Raw genomic sequence first — 19737 nt, 5'->3', positions numbered from 1 at the left:
TTGTTTCTCGTTCTCCTGAGTTTGTACCCTATGGTTGAATGCACTTATTGTACGTCGCTTTGGATAAAAGCGTCAGCTAAATGACATGTAATGTAATGTAAAAGAAGTGTTTGTTAAATAATACACACTCCATACCAATCAGTGGCAGTACTGCACTAATTATCTTTTTTGACAACCGGTAATAAACTCTCACGAAGAAGAAAGAGACCAATGAGTGAATGGCGGCAACGCAACATTTCCCTTGAGGACAAACGGCCTCTAAAAACCACCGAAGAAGAAAAAGCAGACGCTCTGCCTCCGCCACCATGAAGGCACCGATGGCAGTTTCTGCCCCTAGCTTGGAAGAATAAACATTTTTATTTCTAAAAGTGCTGAATCCACTTCTTGGACTTAAGTAGATGCGACGCCGAATCAATATCTTGGGTGAGACCGCTTTTGCAGCTGCACTTTTTCATAAAGCACGCCACAGAGTCCAGCTTGAAGGCCCCGCGCTCAAAGAAAACATGAAGTCATTAACGTTAGCTCTGCGGTTCACTTACTTTAGCATTAGCCGCCCTTCGGTTGTGTGTTTTCATTAACGACCGGAACAGTCCCGTCTCACGTATACGTGCGTGACGTTTAAACACATTTAAAGAAAAGCAAACGCAATAGTTAGCTGGGGAACTTGGAGCTAACGTTAAGCTAGCATTAAGCGAATAGCACCTGCACGCACGTTAACGGGCCGAACCATTTGTATGTGTCTAATGTTTTGGATGCGTTGCGACTTGTGGCACAACGATCGTAGCCACATTCCTATCCCAATGTTTAGGGAAGACTGCTAGATTTAAATAATATTATGAAAACGTTAATTGTGATTTAGAATGAATGAAATCAGGCTTGGAAGTGCATCTCTGGCAGTCTTATTCTGTCTCGTGTTTTAATGCAGATGATTAATCATTGCCGCTTCATTACTGTTTGTCCTTTTTCCAGTCCTGCAGAATGTCCAAGATCAGGCGGAAGGTAACAGTGGAGAATTCAAAAACCATATCTGATAGCAGCAGCAGCAGCAGCACCACGACCAGCAGCACCAGTAACCCCGCCGCCCCATCCCGCCGGCCCAGTGTGTTTGAAAGACTTGGCCCCAGCACTGGGAGTAATGCTGCTGATGTATGTGGAGCCTGGTTATGTATCCCCGCTGTGTGATGCTGCTGTATCTCACCAAGCTCGTCTGTATGTATCTTTCAGAGTCACTGCAGAAATTGGCTGAAGACCGGTAATTGCAGTTACGGCAACACTTGTCGCTACACACATGGAACTCAGCCACGAGGCAAAGGATTTAGCTTCAGCCGGTAAGGTGGCTTGTTTTTAGTAACTTTGGTGTGTTGTGATTTTCTGCATTCAACCTTCTGATTAATGTATCTGGTTTTGTTTCGATCTTGGTCCCATCAAAACAAATGTCTTATTACCCATAGCTTTGTTGACCCCCAAATCCATGTCTGTGTATGTCGTAACGGAGCAGGTCAGCTGAGAGACCCACAGGTGATCTGCGGGAGAGGATGAAGAATAAAAGACAGGATGTTGACCCAGAAAACTTGAAGCGTGACCTAGACGAGCCCGCATCCCCCACAGCTAGAGTTAGTTCTCTGCTCTTTCAGTCTCTTTTTTTTTTTAAGACGGAAGTGACCCCTCATGTGGGTGTTGTTCTAACATCTGTATGCATATGCGTCTACAGCAGAGAGACTCCTCCAGAGGCCGACACAGGGAAAAGGAGGATATAAAGATCACAAAGGAGCGCACCCCAGCCAGTGAAGAAGAGCCCACAGAGTGGGAAACCAATCGCGAAGGTGAGCTTGTTTTTTTCATTTGTTTAATGTTGGTATTTGAAATTAACTTAATTTCCTTAACGTGGGCTTTAATGTGACATGTTCTAAGATTCAGATTACTATAGAATTATATTTTTTTCTTTTTCTTTTTCCTTTAAGACTCCGATATCGGTGACTACGACTACGAGTTATCCCTCGAGATGAAGCGCCAGAAGATTCAGCGCGAGCTGATGAAATTGGAGCAGGAGAACTTGGACAAGAGGGAGGAAATTATCATTAAGAAAGATGAGACGCCCGCAAAAACAAGAGCACAAGCCATGCCAAAGGTAGGTAACTGGGTTGATTGAATTTAATGATTTTTATTTATTTTTATGTATTTGGAAAGTGTTTCTAAGAGAGCGGCTAGGAGGGACTGTGACTTTTTACATAAAAAATAAATAAAAAAAGCGTTATCTTGATCTGTTGCCTCTGTCCCTCAGGCCTCCCCAGAGCTGCTAAGCAAGCAAGACTCGCCCTCATCCCGGAAGTCAACTGGATCCCCAAAACACAAAAGTGGAAACAAAGGACCAGGCTCTGGAAAGAAGGAGAAGAAGGCCGTAGTGCCCTCACCAGTTTCTGAATCTACCAGGTAAGAGTCTGGGTTAGCCCGTTATTTTTAGGTTCCAGGATGTCTCATAAACTACACTACTGTTTTCACTGACATTTGGTGGAAAGAACTGATAGATAATTATTCTACCCTCTTTGGTTCAGGCCTTCAAAAGGGAGCCACAGTAAGAAGAAAGGGCCCCGGACCCCCAGTCCCCCTCCCCCGGTCCCTCTAGATATTCCTGTTGTTGGTAAAAAACACAAAGGAAAGCACAAGAACAAGGAGAAGTCTGAGGAGAAGCAGAAGGAGGCAAAGGATCGAGGGAGAGATATTGAAAAACACAAAGAGAAAAAGGAGAAACGCAGGTAAAGTGTTAATGAAAGGTGGATTATTGTTATGAGTGCGTGTGTGTGCTCTCATTTAACCGAGGATTTCTCTTCCTGAACGTAGGGACAGGTCAGACAGTTCCCACAAGGCCAAGCGCTCAATGACATCAGAGGAGCGTTCTGGCAGTGTGTCCTCTCCCTCCAGGGGCACTACACCCACGGCCAGGAAGAAGTCCACCTCTCCGAAAGCTTTGTCCCACAAGACCCCAGTGCTGGTCTCCCCTCCTCGCAGGTCAGCACACCCGGAGCCACCGAGCAAAGCTTTTCTTTCAGCACGCTTTAATCTGTATCTGTGTTATTTGGTCACGATGACAACGGTGTGGTTTAAGCAGTGGAATGACAGTCCTTTGCCACGGCAGGTCTCCCACTCCTCCACGCCACCAGCGCACCCCCACTCCTCCACGCCACAAGCGCACCCCCACTCCTCCACGCCACCATTCGCCCTCCTCCAACTCTGGTTCCTCGGCCCAGCGGAACTCTTCGTCTCCTCGCCGCCGCCGCTCGTCCTCCCCCGCCTACCACCGGAGCGCGGTGGTCCTGACGTCCGCCTCCTCCCCTCCGAGCTCCCGGCGGTCCCGGTCCCCTCCCGCGTCCCACAGCGCCTCCTCTCCCCACCGCCGGTCCGACCGATCGAGCCCCGGCCAGCGCCACTCCAGGGGCCGCGAGAGGAGCCGCGGAGAAAGAGAGAGGAGTCCGCCTGCTCAGGAGCGCAGGCATGAGCGCAGAGATGGTGACTTTTATGTTCTAGTACCTTGTTTTCTTGTCTGCCATTCGATACAGTGAACACATCTGTCGTTTTTGGCAAAGCAGATTCAGCAGTTTCTTATGAAATATGGTCCCCATCAATTGTATTTAAAGTGATTTCCTTCGACGGTTGCTCAACATTTTGTCTCTTCTAAACAGAAAGCCGCAGCAAGCGAGAGAAAGAGCGCGATGATCGGGACTACGAGCCCGAACAGGTCTCGTCGCGGGACGCCCGCGATGATCGGGAGACCAGAGAGGCCCGCGAGCGACGGGACGCTCGCTCGCGAGGCAGGGATACGGCCCGAGAGACCCGTGACCATCGAGACAACCGGGACGTGAAGGAAACCAGAGAAAGCCGAGCGGAGACCCGCTCCAGCCGAGAGTCGCTGGAGCGCCGCGACCGCGAACGAGAGAGGGACCGCGAGAAGGAGAGGGACAAAGACAGAGAGCGAGAAAAGGAGAGGGAGAGGACTGACAACCACCGGAAGGAGGAACCGGCTCAGGAGGACAGGAGTTATGGCCGAGGTCACGGACGGGAGGATGGGGGCAGAGCTGAAGGAAGGACGGAGAACAGGATAGACAGGACCGAGAGGAACAGCCGAGGGAGAGGGCGAGCCAATGAAACGTCTGACAAAGGCACGGACTGACATCACATTATACGTTCGTTATACTGTGGGAAATGTTTAGTAACGAGCAGCTTTTCAGGTCACGCCGACAGCTCGTTAAAGTTCCTCTGTGTCCGTCATTTCCTTCCAGGCTCAAACAGGAACTCCCGGGGTTCCCAACTGGAGAGCGGCCATGACAACTGGGAGTCCCGGAGCAGCGGCGTGCGTGAGCGGAGTGTGGAGAGGAGCACCGATCGCAGCGCTACCGAGCGGAGCTCCGAGAGGGGCTCGGACCGAGATCGCTACGAGGGGGACAGGAGAGGAGAGGCCAGAGACTCCTCGTACGACAGGAGAGGAGGGCACGGAGAGCGGGATCGGAGAGACAACCGAGAAAGAGGCGGAGGTAAGGATTTGCTATATTTTCCACCAACTAAAAAACGTATGGTGTATTATTATTATTATTATTATTTTTATTTTTTGGCTAAGCATTATGACTTCCTGTTTCACCAGATCAAAGAGCAGCCTCTCCCGTCAGACACCAGGGGAGATCAGATGAGTCTGAGAGGGAGGACCGGAGGGAGGACCGCAGGGCAGATAGACCAGAGGACAGAAGAGACGACAGGACCCGTGACCGAGAGAGGGAGCGGGAGAGGGAGAAAGAGAAGGAGAGGGAGAGGGAAAAGGAGCGAGAGAAGGAGGTGGAGAGGGAGCGTGTCAGGGAGAGGGAACGGGAACGAGAAAGGGAGAGAGAGCGCGAGAGGGAGAGGGAACGGGAGCGGGAGGAGCGCGAACGGGAGAGGGAGGAACGGGAGCGGGAGAGGGAGAGGAAAGAGCGCGAGAGAGAGAGGGAGCGCGAGAGAGAGAGGGAGCAACGGGAGCAGCGGGAGAGGGAGAGGCAGCGGGAATGGGAGGAGCGGGAGAGAGGGCGAGAGGAAAGGCGGGAAAGGAGAGACGACACCAGGGACGACCGCACCGTCAGAGACGACCGCAAAACGAGGCGAGTCACCTCGAACGCTCCAGCCCATTTACCAGTATGAATGTGGTGGTATTTATTTATTTTCTTTAACACCTCCTCCTCTCCCTCCCATTAGTCGCAAGCGGCCCAGGGTGGAGAGCAGCCCGAGCCCCAGAGCCTCGCCGAAGCGAGCGGCCCGCGACGTCAGCCCCGCGGACAGCGACGGCTACAACAGCGCGGAAGAAAAAAGTGAGCGGGCAATTGGCCGGGGGCAGGCCAAGCTCCACCCTCAGCCCCTCCTCCCAACCCCAGTGTGTCTGCATCCACCTGACAGTAGGGGAATTCTTTTTTGCCAGGACACACTCGTGTTTGTAGGGGCACTATAACTGCAAATGCACACCAAAAATGTTTTGCTCTGGGGGAATAGACTGTTAGACCTGGAAGAGGCAAAGATCAGTGGTCTGCTGTCAAAGCCGCGTAAGACGACCAGTATGTTACTGTTTGCAGGTGCTGACAAGAACCGCTTGCTGAGCCAGGTGGTGCGGCCCCAGGAGCCGCCGCTGCGCTCCCCGCCGAGGGCCGCCGCGTCCGACGAGAAGCCCGCCCACTGGAAGGACGACGAGCGCAGAGGAGCCGGGGACAAAAGGGAAGCACGCGGCCGCCACGAGGACCCGGAGCCTCGCGGGGAGCGCAGCAGAGGGGGCGACAGGCGGGGAGAGCCCGTCGCGGATGGCCCGTCCGACTCCCGCGGCCGAGGCTGCAGGGACCAGCGAGAGTCCACGCCGCCACTCCTTCCCTCGGCCCTCGCCGCGGCCAGCGAAGACAGAGACACAGTCGGCTCCCAATCCCATGAGGAGGGTAAAAAGAAAAAGTCACAGAGGAAGGTGCTGAAGAAGGTTCGCAAGGAGGATGAGGTCGGCGGCGGCGGCAACATTCCGGGAGGTGCGGGAGAGCGTTTCAAGCCCGAGCCCCCAGCCGGCGGCGCCGCCGAGGCGCCTCCACCCGTACACTCGCCCAAGAAAGGAGCCAGGAAGAAGGCGCTTGATCGGAAGAGGAAACGCTCACGAGAGGGGGAATCAGACGTGTCGGATGAGGATCTGTCTGCCCCTCAGCCGCAGAACAAGAGGAAGCGAGGGCCCAGGACGCCGCCGCCGTCGATGAGGCCCGATCCCCGTGCTGCCGTGGGCAACATGGAGCCATCTCCTCTTCCCAAAATGGACAACTTTAGCGACTGGTCAGATGAGGAGGTCACGGACAGAGCGGCACCGCTGGAGACACAAACTCCTCCGGCTGAGCCCCTTAAGAGAGGCGCTGGTCCCAGAGTGGGCAGGGACAGGGAGCGGTGTCACCCTCCTGCCATCGCTCCCCTGCTCCCCCAAGATCCCCCGATGCTGCTGCCCACTCTGACCCCGCAGCCCCTCATGTCGCAGCCGCTGCTCCGCAAGCTTCCCCCGGAGCAGGCGCGCAGCAGCAGCATGGGGAGCAACCAGAGCCGCACGTCGTCCAGACGCCTGCGATCTCCCTCCAACGAGTCGGCCCACCGAGACGACCCCCAGGGTCCACGCGCCCGCCGGGGTCGGCTGCAGGGCGCCAACTCTCGGGACCGAGAGAGGGAAAGGGAGAGGCCGGTTGTGGGCGAACCTCTGGTGGTCGAGAGGAAGTCCCGAATTGACCAGCTGAGGAGAGCGGAGCCCAGTCGCAGCACCTCGTCAGGTAGATGAAGACGTGTCTTGACACTGTCCTTCCCCTTAAACGTTTCCTAAATGCTACTGACATGAGTTAAGCTATGATATTAAATCAAGCCTGATCCGATCCGTCTCTGCTGTTTTAACAGACCGCCAGGACTCGCGCAGCCACAGCTCCAGGCGCAGCTCCCCCGACTCAGAGAGGCCGGCCAGGTCGGGATCCCGCGCCGGCTCCTACGACAGTCGAGAGCGGGAGAGAGACAGGGAGCCGTTTGAGCGGGAACGAGACCGAAAAGACCTCCGGCCTCAGCAGCCGCAGCAACAACCCCCGCCCACGCAGCCACAGCAGCAGCAGCAGCAGCAACCACCACCAGCACAACAACTACACCAACAGCAGCAGCCCCTGCTCCTCCAGCAGCCCCTTCAACTGCAGAGAGACTGGGAGCCCGAACCCAGGGACTGGCCCAGCAGAGGACGGGAGCCCCTTCTTATGCGTCCTGGCCGGGAACCTCTCCTGAGGGAGCGGGACATCAGGGACAGGGAACGCCTGCTCCCCGAAGGACTCATCCAGCAACACGAGCGAGAGAGGGAGAGGGAGCGGGAGAGGGAGAGAGATGTTAGAGGCGGCGGCGGTGATCGGGAGAGGATGATGATGATGGACCTCCTGCCACACGGGGACCTCAGGCTCGCAGGGCGGGGAGACCTGCGGGGAGACCTGCGGGGAGACCTGCGGGGAGACCTGCGGGGAGACCTGCGGGGAGACCTGCGGGGAGACCTGCGGGGGGAGATGATAAGACAAGAGAGGAGCGACTTTGAGCCAAGAGAATGTGCCTATGTGCCAAGAGAAGTCTTCAGCTCTTTAGAGTTGGAGAAACCCATCAACAGTCACCATCTAATGGGAGATCAGAGGGAGCAGGAGAAGACGGACAGCATTGATGGTAAGACGATCACAACAGTTCCGCTGTGCTTTAGTCACTTTTTGTCAAATTTCCCACCTGGGTTTAAAGGAGTCTTCATGTTCTTAGGAGACGATGACGGGAAAGAAGACGAGTCAGTCACCTCCGTGGGAGAGGAGTATGAACCAATCAGTGATGACGAGCTGGATGAAATACTGGCTGACAGCCAGAAAAAAGAGGATCAGCAGGACGACGAAAAAATTACAGGTACCTTTTTTGAAGGGGAAGGATATTTACTTCCAAATGTCTTGGAAGAGGAAATGTTGTATTCATATGTTCATGTCGTTGATTTAATAATAATAATTACAAGTTTGAAATAGTTCATATGCCCGAGAAGAGCTTGTGCTCGCAGAGAAATTAATTCGCACCGCAGTCGTGTGAACGCTACTACAGCGAAGAGGGCCGCTGCTACACCGAGCAGTCACTATCGGGACAAACAAGGAGCGTCAATCCAACATAAATGCTATTCAATGTATGTTCAGTATCTTTAGTTCCTGCACTATTAGCATAAATTAAATGATTCATTTTTAAAAATCCAATAAATTAATACATACACTTCCGGCTCTTACAGAGACACTGTAAGCTTACTGCAAACTGTTAGCAGTTCATATATTCATAGTTTGAATTTTTTTTTTAATATGATGTAAGTGCACGTATTATATTCCTTTTTTAAACCAACATGAATACCATGTGTTGACAGGTCCTCTGGATGTCATCGACGTGGACTGGTCCAGCCTGATGCCCAAAACGAAGCAGGAGCCCCGGGCGGCGGGGGCAGCACTGCTCCGGTTCACTCCGGGGGCCGTGCTTCTGAGGGCGGGAATCTCTAGGCGCCTCGCTGGGCCCGAGCTGATGGAGCAGGTCAGAGAGGTGTGCAAGTCCGAGCTGGACGACCCCAAAGGTGAGATCTTTTTTTTTCTCGCTTTCCTTGTGTTCCTTTTATTTTACATCGGAAACCTGAAACGGCACGTTAATATTGTCTTAACTTAACATTCTTGTATAGTGAAACGTTGTCCTTTCTGTCCTACCAGATGCCGACAAGCTGTTTGAGCATGACCTGGGGGCTCTGAACATGGCCGCTCTGAATAGGCGGGTGGAGAGGGCGGGTCTGCTGAGAAACCTCGGGCCCTGCTGCAAGGCCCTGTGTGCTCGGAGGGACTTCGCCATCCGCCGGCAGCTGTTAAAAAACGACAAGGTAGATGCCCCCCCGTCCCCGACGGGACAGCGGGTCGAATGCCGCGGTTACTGTGTCGGTCTTGTATATATTTTCCAACTTTTCTCTGAATGCCATTGGAACGCTGTTGGTACCTTTTGCATCTGCGTTGCTGAGAAAAACGTTTTGTTTGTGTAAAAAAAAAAAAATCTGCTTCTCCTTCTTCAGGGCCTAACCAAGCAGTACCCCGCCACGCCCGTGGTGGACAACGAGCTGCTGCAGATGAGCATGCGTCTATTCAGAAGGACCATGGCGGGCCAGGCCGCGGGCCCAGAGCGGTCCGACGCCGGCTCCGTGCCGGCGGCCGAGGTCGCTCCCGCCGGTGGTAGTAAGCTCGGCACGGCACAGCCCGAGGTGTGTGTGTCCTGAAAGAAATGTTTTTTTTTCCAAATAGTCGAAACGCGTGAAATCGAGCATGTCCGACTGTCCTCTTATTTCATGCACAGCATTTTTAGTCATGAGAGGAAATAAAAGAAAACGGCAAAATTGTCAATCTTACTCCATCATGCTTTACATGTATTTGATGATCCGCAATGTCCTGTGCTATAGACAACTGGACATTCAGGCCTATGAACCATGTATGAGAGGCATAAAAACACTTCTTAAACTACTTCTGTTTCGTGTGCATTGCGATGTTTTAGAGCAGCTTTTTAATTGTCGGTTTCACCTGCCTAACCGTGTTCAAATGACTTTTTTGTTTGTTGTGCATTGGTTACCACGACTGAGAATTAAAATGGTTAGATGTTCATTTTGTTTAACGGGTCTTTTGCTTTGTATGAAGTGACTGTTCAGCCTCAAACAATGTGATACTCTTGTGTTTAGATTTTTTTCTGCTTGGTTCATTTTTATAAAATATCTGCAGAGGAAATGGCAACATGTTTTCTGAGTTTCACCGACCAACAACACGGAAACATCCTGCAAGGACTTGAATGAACGTTTCCCACAAAAAAGCACTGTCCACCTATGCTTCATTGAATTTAATTTGATACAACTGTTAGTCTTTGGAGACATTTGATTACTTTTTTTCTTGTTTGTGTTGAATGGTTCGTCGATGTCTACAAACTGAACTGAGTGCAGTGCACACAGTAGACTTCAGATTTCCTTTTAACATTCACCAGCCCACATCCTTAAAAAAGAGCCCAAATTTCCAAGACAATAGACTGCTTCCTTTTTTTCTACTAAGTGACTGAAAGGATAATTAGTTTGAGATTCACGTCATGTTTCTGTGATTCCAGTGATCGACCATCCAGAGTCCAAATAAAAAGACTTGTACAGGTGGATAAACAGAACCTCTGGGACGTGGTTGCATCATCGGTCTTAGTTCAATAATTGACAGTGGGCGGAGGGGAAGAGGAGAAGTGCAGGTCATGCATGCTTTGAGTGCTTGGATACAAATCAATGGACAAAGCAGTGTCAGTGTTGCACTGAGCAACTTAAAGAACTTAACTTAATCAACGTGGCAGCTCCTCCCAGCCAAGCAACTGTGACTTGAAAGTGACATTACAGACAGGGGGGTTCTGAAGCAGCCCACTATCTTAAAGTCTGGCCGCAACTCTTTTCTTACTACATATTTATTTTGTCTAAGGTAGAAGGTCAATTTTGAGATGTGCTGTTGATTACTGATTTAAAGCTGTTCTTTTTTTTACTAAATAAATATTGTAATGACATTTTACCAAATAAGGGCAACTGTAGAACTAAATGAGTTATTAGGTTTGTCACATTACCAGTGATCCATGAGGCCGGTTACGAGATGCAATCATCTGCATTTTGAGGTAAGAATTTGAAATGTAACCACAACATTTTACGGATGCGTTTTTTTCCCCACACTTGACGGCCAGTCTGAGGAGGCATGCGCTTTATAACTTTTACAACTGTTTTATAATTAAAGCTTGCGGGCGTTACAGATAAGGTTCAATACTAGTGTTTTTAGGAAGGCCTGAGACCAGAATAGTGCAGGTGTCTGTTTCATACTAAATAAATCTAAGTGATTGTTAATGGTTGAAGTTCCTCTTATTACTGTCTGTCTTTATGTTAGTAATTAATGGTCCATTATGTTATAATACTATAATGCACTTATTGTAAGTCGCTTTGGATAAAAGCGTCAGCTAAATGACATGTAATGTATAATACCAGGTGGTTAAAAAAACAGGTCGTATTTAACATACCACATTTTAAGTGACATTTATTTATTTCAGAATGTTTATGCAGAATATAAAAGTGTACATTTCAAATTCATGGTTTGCTTATAACGTCAGATAATGCAAAGGTTTACATCCCCACGTCTCCATTATCTCAAATATGTTCATAAACGCATCCTCATTACGTACGGTCTCGGAACCTTGACCCGCACGTTTGTTGTACACGAACACCATACACAACGGACCGGCTTCCTTTACCCACAATCCTCTGCGTTTGGTCCGTCCTTCCGACTTCCGCCGCAACTACAAGCCGAAGTGAGTATTTTTTCGGAAATTATATTTCTACAATCTATCACCATCCTGCCGTATTAAAGACCGCACTGGCCGCGTTCTTTTTCAAAGTCTTAACCTTAGCGTTGCATCGTCCTGAGTGTGGGTTTTTTGGTCTCTTTTAATATATTAAAAGACGTTTAATGTTGAAGAACGTTGCGGCGATGATTCGACCGTAATGGCTTCAGTTAGCCCGCTTTCACAGTGCCCACTTTAAGCTACACAGAGCATTTTATTGTTTCTACGTGAAACCACTGGACACCTTTTTAACTGCAGTTGTACCGTAGTGCTGTTTATCTTATTAGCCTGTTAGCTAGCTGACGTGAAGTAACGTTAGTGAGAACAAGCTAACTTTGTGCTAATGTTAGATATTTTGTGATCCATCAAATAGATGCGCTGTTAAGTCTCCCTTAGTAATCCTTCTTGGAGTTAATGTTTCTCCGATCTGATGGTAGTTAACAAAGTTAAGTGTATGTAACTTCAACACTTGACATAGCATCTGTATGCTGAAGCAGTGATCCCCGTATGTTTCTAGATGGCCCCAAATAAGAAAGGAGAGAAAAAGAAGGGGCGTTCAGCCATCAACGAGGTTGTGACCAGAGAGTACACCATCAATGTCCACAAGCGCATCCATGGAGTGTGAGTAGTACATTGGTGTATTATAATGTGTTAAAGGGACACTATATTTTTTGACATTCAATTTTGTTATCTTCTTGCAGTGGTTTCAAGAGGAGGGCGCCCCGCGCCATCAAGGAGATCCGCAAGTTTGCCATGAAGGAGATGGGAACTCCTGATGTCCGCATTGACACTCGCCTTAACAAGGCAGTGTGGAGCAAGGGTGTCAGGTGTGACAATATGCCAGTAATACTCTAGTCTGAGGAATAGAATGCTCAGCCTTCCTAGCCATGCATATCATAGTATACCTACCCTCACCTTGCAGGTTCCTGCTCGTAGTAGTATGCGGGGCAGGAAGAGGCTGAATTTGTATCAATTAAATACCTATGCTGGGAAATCATGTTGTTACAATCCTACAGGTTCAAGCAAACTTTTTTTTTATGGACTTTTTTTTGCCTGCTGGGGACCATTAAAAAAAAAAATCTAATCTTGCACTAATGTCGTATAAGTTAAAATCACAAATTGTATTTCCTTTTTTGTCTGCTGAGACAAGACGTGCATTTTTGTAGCGAGGCCTGACACGTCACATTGGTTTATGATTTTTAGTGTGTGGAAAGTGAACATGCCAAAATTACTGTCAGGATGAATGTATACAAGGTGTTTGGGGGAGTTGTACTTGCTCTGATTCAATAATGTCTGCGACATATTTGCTGACCATTATAATACTGGTGGCAATATATTAAATTTGAGTTTGAATGTAGTTACCAGTGTTGTTTTGTGCCGCGCAGGAACGTGCCATACAGGATGCGCGTACGACTGTCCAGGAAGCGTAATGAGGACGAGGACTCTCCCAACAAACTGTACACCTTGGTCACATACGTACCTGTCACCACATGCAAAGGTAAATACGCCACTAACTGACACTGTCATTTGCCTACTAAGCAATAAAGACGTTGACTAAACTTCTACCTCTCCTTTTTTCAACAGGTCTGCAGACAGTCAATGTTGATGAAAACTAAACTCTGCGAGTCGAAATAAATATAAAAGAATATCTTGTCTTATGTCTTTACTTCTGTTTCTGCACTTAATCTTATGGTTAAACTGTTTTCAATTTGTATTCAGTTTAATGTATTTCTGTAAATATAATTACCGTATTCCCAAAAACGTTTGCCAAGCTCACTGGACTGCATCTGCCTTTTCACATAAAGACAACAGTTTCAAATATGCAGACAGACCAACTACCTTTTTACTACAATGGGAAACTGTTGGTGTTTTTAAAAAATATATTAAGTTACAAAATGTCTTTTCAGGTCAATTAGGAGATGTTATGGATTTTGTACAATTTATCAGTATATATCAGTAATGTTGTAGGCTGTTGAAATGATACGCATGCATTTAGGGTTATTCCACTCCCGGCTGCAGTATATATGCGTTATACAAGACAACGGCATCATATTTCCTCTAGACTTTGAAGTTGCTTTAACAGAATTCAGGTAAGTCGAGCAAGGTTTAGGTGCTTGTTATAGGACATTTAAATAATGAACCCCACCGATAAGGGTTAGTTAGCATTGGTCAGGTTGCCTGCATTCAAGTCAGCCCGCATGTTATCTTGCGCAACGCGTATATAGGGCATTACGGTACTAGCGTGTAAGAACTGACTTACAAATAAGCATTTCCATTTGATTCTGTAAATCACATACATTTACAAACATTTTCCTACTTGGGATTGATAGCAGACCACAGAGATTATCAGGTTAAACGCCATCTAAAATATCGTCAGATACATTGCGGTGTACCAATTTAAAATTTAAGACTCATTCATGAGCCAACTGGTCTGTCTAAATGTATTTTTTATTAATATATTTGACTAGACTAGAAGTAATTACACAATTGAATTGACATATTTTCTCCAGTTTGCATGCGAAAATTATAATTCTGCTCAAAGCTATGATTTATAGACTGTATATCATACACATTGAATCTATTTTACTATTTTGAATGTATTCTCTTTATATGATTCGCAGACTCATTGAAGCAATGTGATATGTTCTATCACGTTCACCGGAACTGCACTTATTTTGAAGTCAGTTCCTAACTTTACCATTACCGTAATGCTCAGTAGTACGCACGCGTACCGCAAAATAACGTGCGCGTTGGCCTGACTGTGTTTATCCAAGTGGAGGCTGGGTGGACCGCCTTCTCCTATCTGGGAGGGACAGGAGTGGCTAGCTGACTGGCTAGCTGGTTAGCGTGAATTTAGTAAACGGCCGCTACTGGTTGTTGATAGCTAGATAACCGATGCCGATGCCGTTACGTTTCGACGTCGGTCTCCATAACCCGGTTCGTTTACTCTCGACGCGTCGGTGCCATCAGTCCCGTTACCCGACGCACAGTGAAGCTAACGGATAAGCTAGCTTGTCAAGCCGCCCCGCGGTGCGCTCGCTCCCTGTATGTCCAGGTGTTGGAGCGTCGCTCGGGGTTCTCATGGCCGTTGGTTGACGGGCGAAGCGATGCGGCACCACTGGCTGCTCCTCGGGGCTTGCGGCTGGGTTCTGCTCATCCTGATGTTCGTCAGCAAGTTCATCGGCTTCAGAGCTGTGGATGGTGAGCAGATGAGTCGGACATTGTTTACCACGGGCAGCTGTAGGAGGTGAATGCGATCCACCCTGACCAATGTGTGTTTCCAGATTACGGAGGGAGGGTCGTTGGTCAGAGTTGGACAGTGCAAGGCACCAAGGTGGTCAAACCCATTCCTGTTTCCAACCCAGTACAACCCGGTCCAAAGCCATCTGATCAGGTGACTAACCCAGCTGATTGCTCTCTATACTCACTTTTTTTAACAAAGGCTCTCAATCACATTATTGCTGTACGTGTGTGTGTGTTTGTCAGCCCTCACCAGTCCCCTCAGTGACCGACTGGCAGTCCGTCGTCGAGAGTCGGCTCGAGTTGCTCTCCAATGTGTGCAAGAACAGCAGCTTTGCGAACACGACTCATGCTGCCATCAGCAAGTTTGTCCTGGACCGCATCTTCGTCTGCGACAAACACAAGATCTTGTTCTGCCAGACGCCTAAAGTGGGAAACACGCAGTGGAAAAAGGTCCTCATTGTGCTCAATGGTGAGTAAGGGTCATTGGTGGGTAATAACCTTTTGTAGACAACAAAACCCTGGTGCCGACGCACAAGGTATGTTTGTTTAATTTGGTTGATGCCTTGTGTCGATAACATCGGCAGGAGCGTTCCCCACTGTGGAGGAGATCCCCGAAAACCTTGTTCACGACCACGAGAAGAACGGCCTTCCGCGTCTCTCGTCCCTCGGGCCGCAGGAGATCACTCACAGGTTGGTCCAGGGACTAGGTCGCACAAAATCTCCCCTCCTCGCCACTTTTTTTTCTTTTCTCCTTCAATAAAACCATTGTTTGTCTCAACAGATTAAACACTTACTTTAAGTTTTTCATCGTGAGAGACCCCTTCGAGCGGCTGATTTCGGCCTTCAAGGACAAGTTTGTGAAGAACCCGCGCTTCGAGCCTTGGTACAAGCACGACATCGCCCCGGCCATCATCCGCAAGTACCGCAAGATCCACCGCGACGGCGAGCTCGCCGCCTCCGGCCTGCACTTTGAGGACTTTGTCCGTTACTTGGGCGACGCGGAAGGCCGCCAGCGCATGGACCGGCAGTTCGGCGAGCACGTCATCCACTGGGTGACCTACGCGGAGCTGTGCGCGCCTTGCGAGATTCACTACAGCGCGGTGGGCCACCACGAGACGCTGGAGCAGGACGCCGCCCACATTCTCAAAGCTACGGGCATCGACCACGCGGTGTCCTACCCCGCCATCCCCCCAGGCATCACCCGCTACAACAGGACCAAGGTGGAGCAATACTTTGCGGGCATCAGCCGGCGGGACATCAGGCGTCTCTACGCACGATACCAGGGGGACTTCCAGCTGTTCGGTTACCCGATCCCTGACTTTCTACTGGACTAAAAACTGATTAACGCAGCCTTAAGATTTTGTGTGTGTGGGGGGGAGAGGGTAAGGTAAAATACAGGCGTTGCTACCTTTTTATATTTAATGATCTTGAATGACCGATTGTCTTAGAGAGAGGTGTTCTCTGTAGTTCCAGGGATACAGACCTGTTGCCCTGTAATGTAGCTACTGTACTGGACCGTACGGGTGGCCGTGTCATCGGAAGAGGGGGGCAGCCATAGGTCAGTGCCATGCGTTTTGACACGTTCCGTCTTTTCTGTACCTCTTGCTATCACGCTAGACATAGGCAGAGCTACCCTGTATCAGGGACTTTTTTTGGTATAAACGTTAGGCTTAGAAGACAAACATATAGGACATCAGCGTTTTTCACAAATTAGCTGTTTATTATTTTGTTACAGGGGTCATTTGGGTGTTTTGGGTTGTATGTGATTCCCTTACTCAGCGTCAGTTCATTAACCCCCCCCCCCCCCCCCCCAGGACATGACTCTTGACACACCCCATGTTTGAAGAAACAGGGAGGCATTACTGCACTGAAACAAAGCAAGTTGACTCTACGTACATGAAACACTAAACATTATACACTTAAAAGAAAAGGCCCACTAAAGGTAAAGGCTGACGATGGATCCTTACCTCATACACCCAAACTACCCTATTAACGTCTTGGAAGATGCTATAGTACTCTTCAAATATCATGAAATACTTACACAATGAAGCAAAGGCTATAGTCCTTAGTGTGTCCTTTGTGAGATTGATTAAAGACTGCTTTTCTTTTTCAGCTGTTAACCGCACCGGGACATTGAAGGAAATTGGCACTGGATTTTACAGGATCATTTTTCCATCAGAGATGTTTGAATGTTATTAGCGTCTCTCGCCACGCAACATTTCTACTACATTTAGCTATTTATGATATGTAATTATTAACCCGGCACCAACAGTGTAGGACTCTGCCACCTGGGGACTTTTTTGGACAGGTGATTATAACACAAGTAACACGACTCTGTATTAAAGTTCCATGTGAATTGATGTGCTGTTCCTTCTTTTTTTATTTTAATTGTGTGTTGGTTTAAGGCATATTTACCATTAAGGACGTGGCCCATATCTTGTTTGTTGCTGCATTAACATAAAACATCCACCAGGCGGCAGTAAAAGACCTACGATGTTACAATATGACTACTTCGTTAAGAAAAACCACAAACCCTTGTTGAAGCCTTTCACTAAATGTCGTCTCACAGTTGTTGCTATGGACATTTGAGACATGGAAATAGGGACAAAGCAATGACTTTATAGCCATAAGTCAGCAACAAACACCTCAAGACAGATGGAGCAGTATCTAAAGTGCAAGCTAACCTTTTATCAGATGGACTTAAGTTGTATCACGGACCATAAAACATAATTCTTACACAGACTAAAGGATTTGTGTGTTTTTTTCTGTTTGTGCGCTCGTGTGTCCTTCCTTCCTACTGCCAGGTTGCCTCTCTCAGCCTGTCAGACTGGTTCGGCCTGCGCCCTGTATCTGTACACTATGTCTATTGTGGGTTTGCAATAATGAACTGGAAGGCTGCAGCTGAACACGTGTTCCTGTCTGCAGCAACCTTAACACAACACTCTCAACTTTGTAATTGATAGTAAACATCCAAGTAACATCAATATATTTTAATTTGCACCATACTAGAAGCTTGAGGCTGAACGACTTACCCCTGCCCTCACGGGGCAGAAAGATGACGTCAGTGATGACATCAGCGGTTGCACCACATCGCGTGCTTCGATTGAGCTCTAACAATTTACTGTGATATATATTCTAATTTTAATAAATACCTAAGAATCATCACAGAGCTCTGCCCCGCAGAACATCACTGACGAACACGATGTAATGAGACACTGTTATTTAGTTAGAGGGTTTAAAAGGTCGTAAAACCAGCTGTCTAACATTTGAACGTCGCTATGATACAAGTAATGAATGCTATTTGCAGTCCCATGCTGCATTAACATGCCCAGCATCACTCCTGAGATTGCTCGTTTGCCACACCCATGCTCACCAATATTGACACTCGATAATGCGCATGTCCACAAGGATGCTGTTTGTTTGGAGGGGGGGGGTTGCTCTGTCGGTGCCGCCCCATAGCTCGTGTGAGTTGTTTACAGGTAAACATTCATGCTGGTACAACAGTGGTTAACTCGAGCGTGTGTGTTTGGACAGTGCGTTGAAAAAAAGCCTCCATGCTCGATGCGTTGAGGCCCAGCCCTTTTCTTTCTGTGCGGAGCCACCCGGCTTCCTGTGTTTGTGCGATTCTCAAGCGAAGCTGCGTCAAGTCGGACGCAAGCAGGCGGGACGCGAGCGGAAATGGAGCGGTTTTGCTTTCAACGTAAAAGATTGAAAACAAGAACATCAATCGGTTTAAACCCCGGAAAGCCGGTTATTCTTTATGTCTTTATGAATTATTTCAAACGTGTTTAATTTTGAAATAGTGCTATTGTTTCCCTCAAACTACACATTGTTAATAGTAAGAATTGGAAAGTAACTACATTCACTACGTAAGGTATTTAGACACTGTAGTTTAAATGTTGAGGTATACTTAATTCCCTTTTTATATTAATTTCCATTTTATGCGGTTAGAAACCACCTTTTGTACTAAATATCAATGAGGAATAAGGCATACTTCAACCCTTTGCTTTCACCATCAATTGATTTACAGATGTTGCCCAGATGTGTCATACTGATTATTAAAAGAAATAGGATACTGTTATAAATTCAACTCAATATACAATATAAAGCAGTGGTGGATTTAAATTGTTTGTATGAAAAAAGCACATACTAACAGTGGGACAAAAACACAGACAAAATGGGTTATTCTTCCTGCTGAATACTTTCTTTATATGTATATTTCTTTATTGTATTATATTTAGGACGCTATGTTTACACTAAAGTCTTTCTACCTCTACTTAAATTAAAGATCTAAGTAGTTCACTGGCTAATGTGAGCACACTTTGATAAGACGCATCAGGAATCAGGAATCAGGAATCAGGAAACATTTATTAGCCAAAATATGTCAAACATACAAGGAATTTGTCTTGGCGGTTAGTGCGCGACAGTAGACAGACAAGACAACAGTGCACAAGTAATAAAATAAAGTGGAATGAAATGCTAATGCAATGGGTTAGTAGAATAAGGCTAAGGCTATGGGTTATATAAAACAAGGGAATAAAGTTAAAAAAATTTAAATATTAAAAAGTTAAAAAGAAAAATATTAAGCATAAAGTGCACTAACGAACAAGTAACAGACAAGAGACAAAGTGACAAGTGACAAAGTGATGAATTGCAGTTAAAGTGGCATGTGCAGTATGAGGGGGAGTGACCGGTGGAGTGTTATAGTCAGGCAGTGGGGGACCGGGCTCTGTTAATGAGCCCGACTGCCGACGGGAAGAAACTGTTCGTGTGGCGGGAGGTCGTAGTCCTGATGGACCTCAGCCTCCTGCCAGATGGAAGGGGCACAAACAGTTTTTGTCCGGGGTGGGAGGGGTCGGCCGCGATCTTTTTAGCTCGCTTCAGAGACCTGGAAGCGAACAAGTCCTGCAGGGACGGCAGATTGCAGCCAATCACCCTCTCTGCAGAGCGGATGACACGCTGCAGCCTGCCCTGGTCCTTGGCTGTGGCTGCAGCGTACCAGACGGTGATGGAGGAGCAGAGGATGGACTCGATGATGGCCGTGTAGAAGTGGACCATCATCGTCTTTGGCAGGTT

At 48.1% G+C, this 19737-nt stretch overlaps 3 protein-coding genes across 6 annotated transcripts; all 3 read left to right on the top strand.

Moving 5' to 3' along the window:
* Nucleotides 1-220: 220 nt before the first annotated feature.
* Nucleotides 221-10216, top strand: zc3h13 (zinc finger CCCH-type containing 13). 3 transcript variants are annotated; one of them, XM_078098017.1, is made up of 21 exons: nucleotides 221-423; nucleotides 970-1146; nucleotides 1225-1328; nucleotides 1499-1613; nucleotides 1712-1823; nucleotides 1962-2128; nucleotides 2282-2430; nucleotides 2553-2753; nucleotides 2839-3006; nucleotides 3134-3504; nucleotides 3678-4154; nucleotides 4275-4526; nucleotides 4634-5120; nucleotides 5215-5411; nucleotides 5586-6791; nucleotides 6913-7502; nucleotides 7539-7701; nucleotides 7789-7926; nucleotides 8420-8620; nucleotides 8751-8914; nucleotides 9101-10216. In XM_078098017.1, the coding sequence occupies exons 2-21, from the start codon at nucleotides 979-981 to the stop codon at nucleotides 9299-9301; spliced, it is 5631 nt and encodes a 1876-aa protein (XP_077954143.1). In that variant the 5' UTR covers nucleotides 221-423; nucleotides 970-978; the 3' UTR covers nucleotides 9302-10216. The 3 variants fall into 3 exon arrangements, with proteins under 3 accessions (XP_077954143.1, XP_077954144.1, XP_077954142.1); XM_078098018.1 differs by having other exon boundaries at nucleotides 5215-5327; nucleotides 6913-7701; XM_078098016.1 differs by having other exon boundaries at nucleotides 6913-7701.
* Nucleotides 10217-11259: 1043 nt separating this feature from the next.
* rpl31 (ribosomal protein L31) lies at nucleotides 11260-13066 on the top strand. 2 transcript variants are annotated; one of them, XM_040174261.2, is made up of 5 exons: nucleotides 11260-11385; nucleotides 11936-12039; nucleotides 12120-12245; nucleotides 12804-12916; nucleotides 13003-13066. In XM_040174261.2, the coding sequence occupies exons 2-5, from the start codon at nucleotides 11936-11938 to the stop codon at nucleotides 13032-13034; spliced, it is 375 nt and encodes a 124-aa protein (XP_040030195.1). In that variant the 5' UTR covers nucleotides 11260-11385; the 3' UTR covers nucleotides 13035-13066. The 2 variants fall into 2 exon arrangements, with proteins under 2 accessions (XP_040030195.1, XP_077954141.1); XM_078098015.1 differs by having other exon boundaries at nucleotides 11262-11502.
* Nucleotides 13067-14015: 949 nt separating this feature from the next.
* On the top strand, nucleotides 14016-17408 carry chst10 (carbohydrate sulfotransferase 10). Its single transcript, XM_040174248.2, has 5 exons — nucleotides 14016-14619; nucleotides 14703-14812; nucleotides 14905-15130; nucleotides 15246-15351; nucleotides 15443-17408. Exons 1-5 carry the CDS (start codon nucleotides 14466-14468, stop codon nucleotides 15993-15995), a joined length of 1149 nt encoding a protein of 382 aa, XP_040030182.2. The 5' UTR covers nucleotides 14016-14465; the 3' UTR covers nucleotides 15996-17408.
* The last annotated feature ends 2329 nt before the right edge of the window (nucleotides 17409-19737 follow it).

The sequence above is a fragment of the Gasterosteus aculeatus genome, chromosome 1, assembly GCF_964276395.1.
Source record: "Gasterosteus aculeatus chromosome 1, fGasAcu3.hap1.1, whole genome shotgun sequence".
NCBI classification, from domain to species: domain Eukaryota; kingdom Metazoa; phylum Chordata; class Actinopteri; order Perciformes; family Gasterosteidae; genus Gasterosteus; species Gasterosteus aculeatus.
Note: the sequence above shows the minus strand (reverse complement) of the source record. Positions and strands in the feature narration are given on the sequence as shown.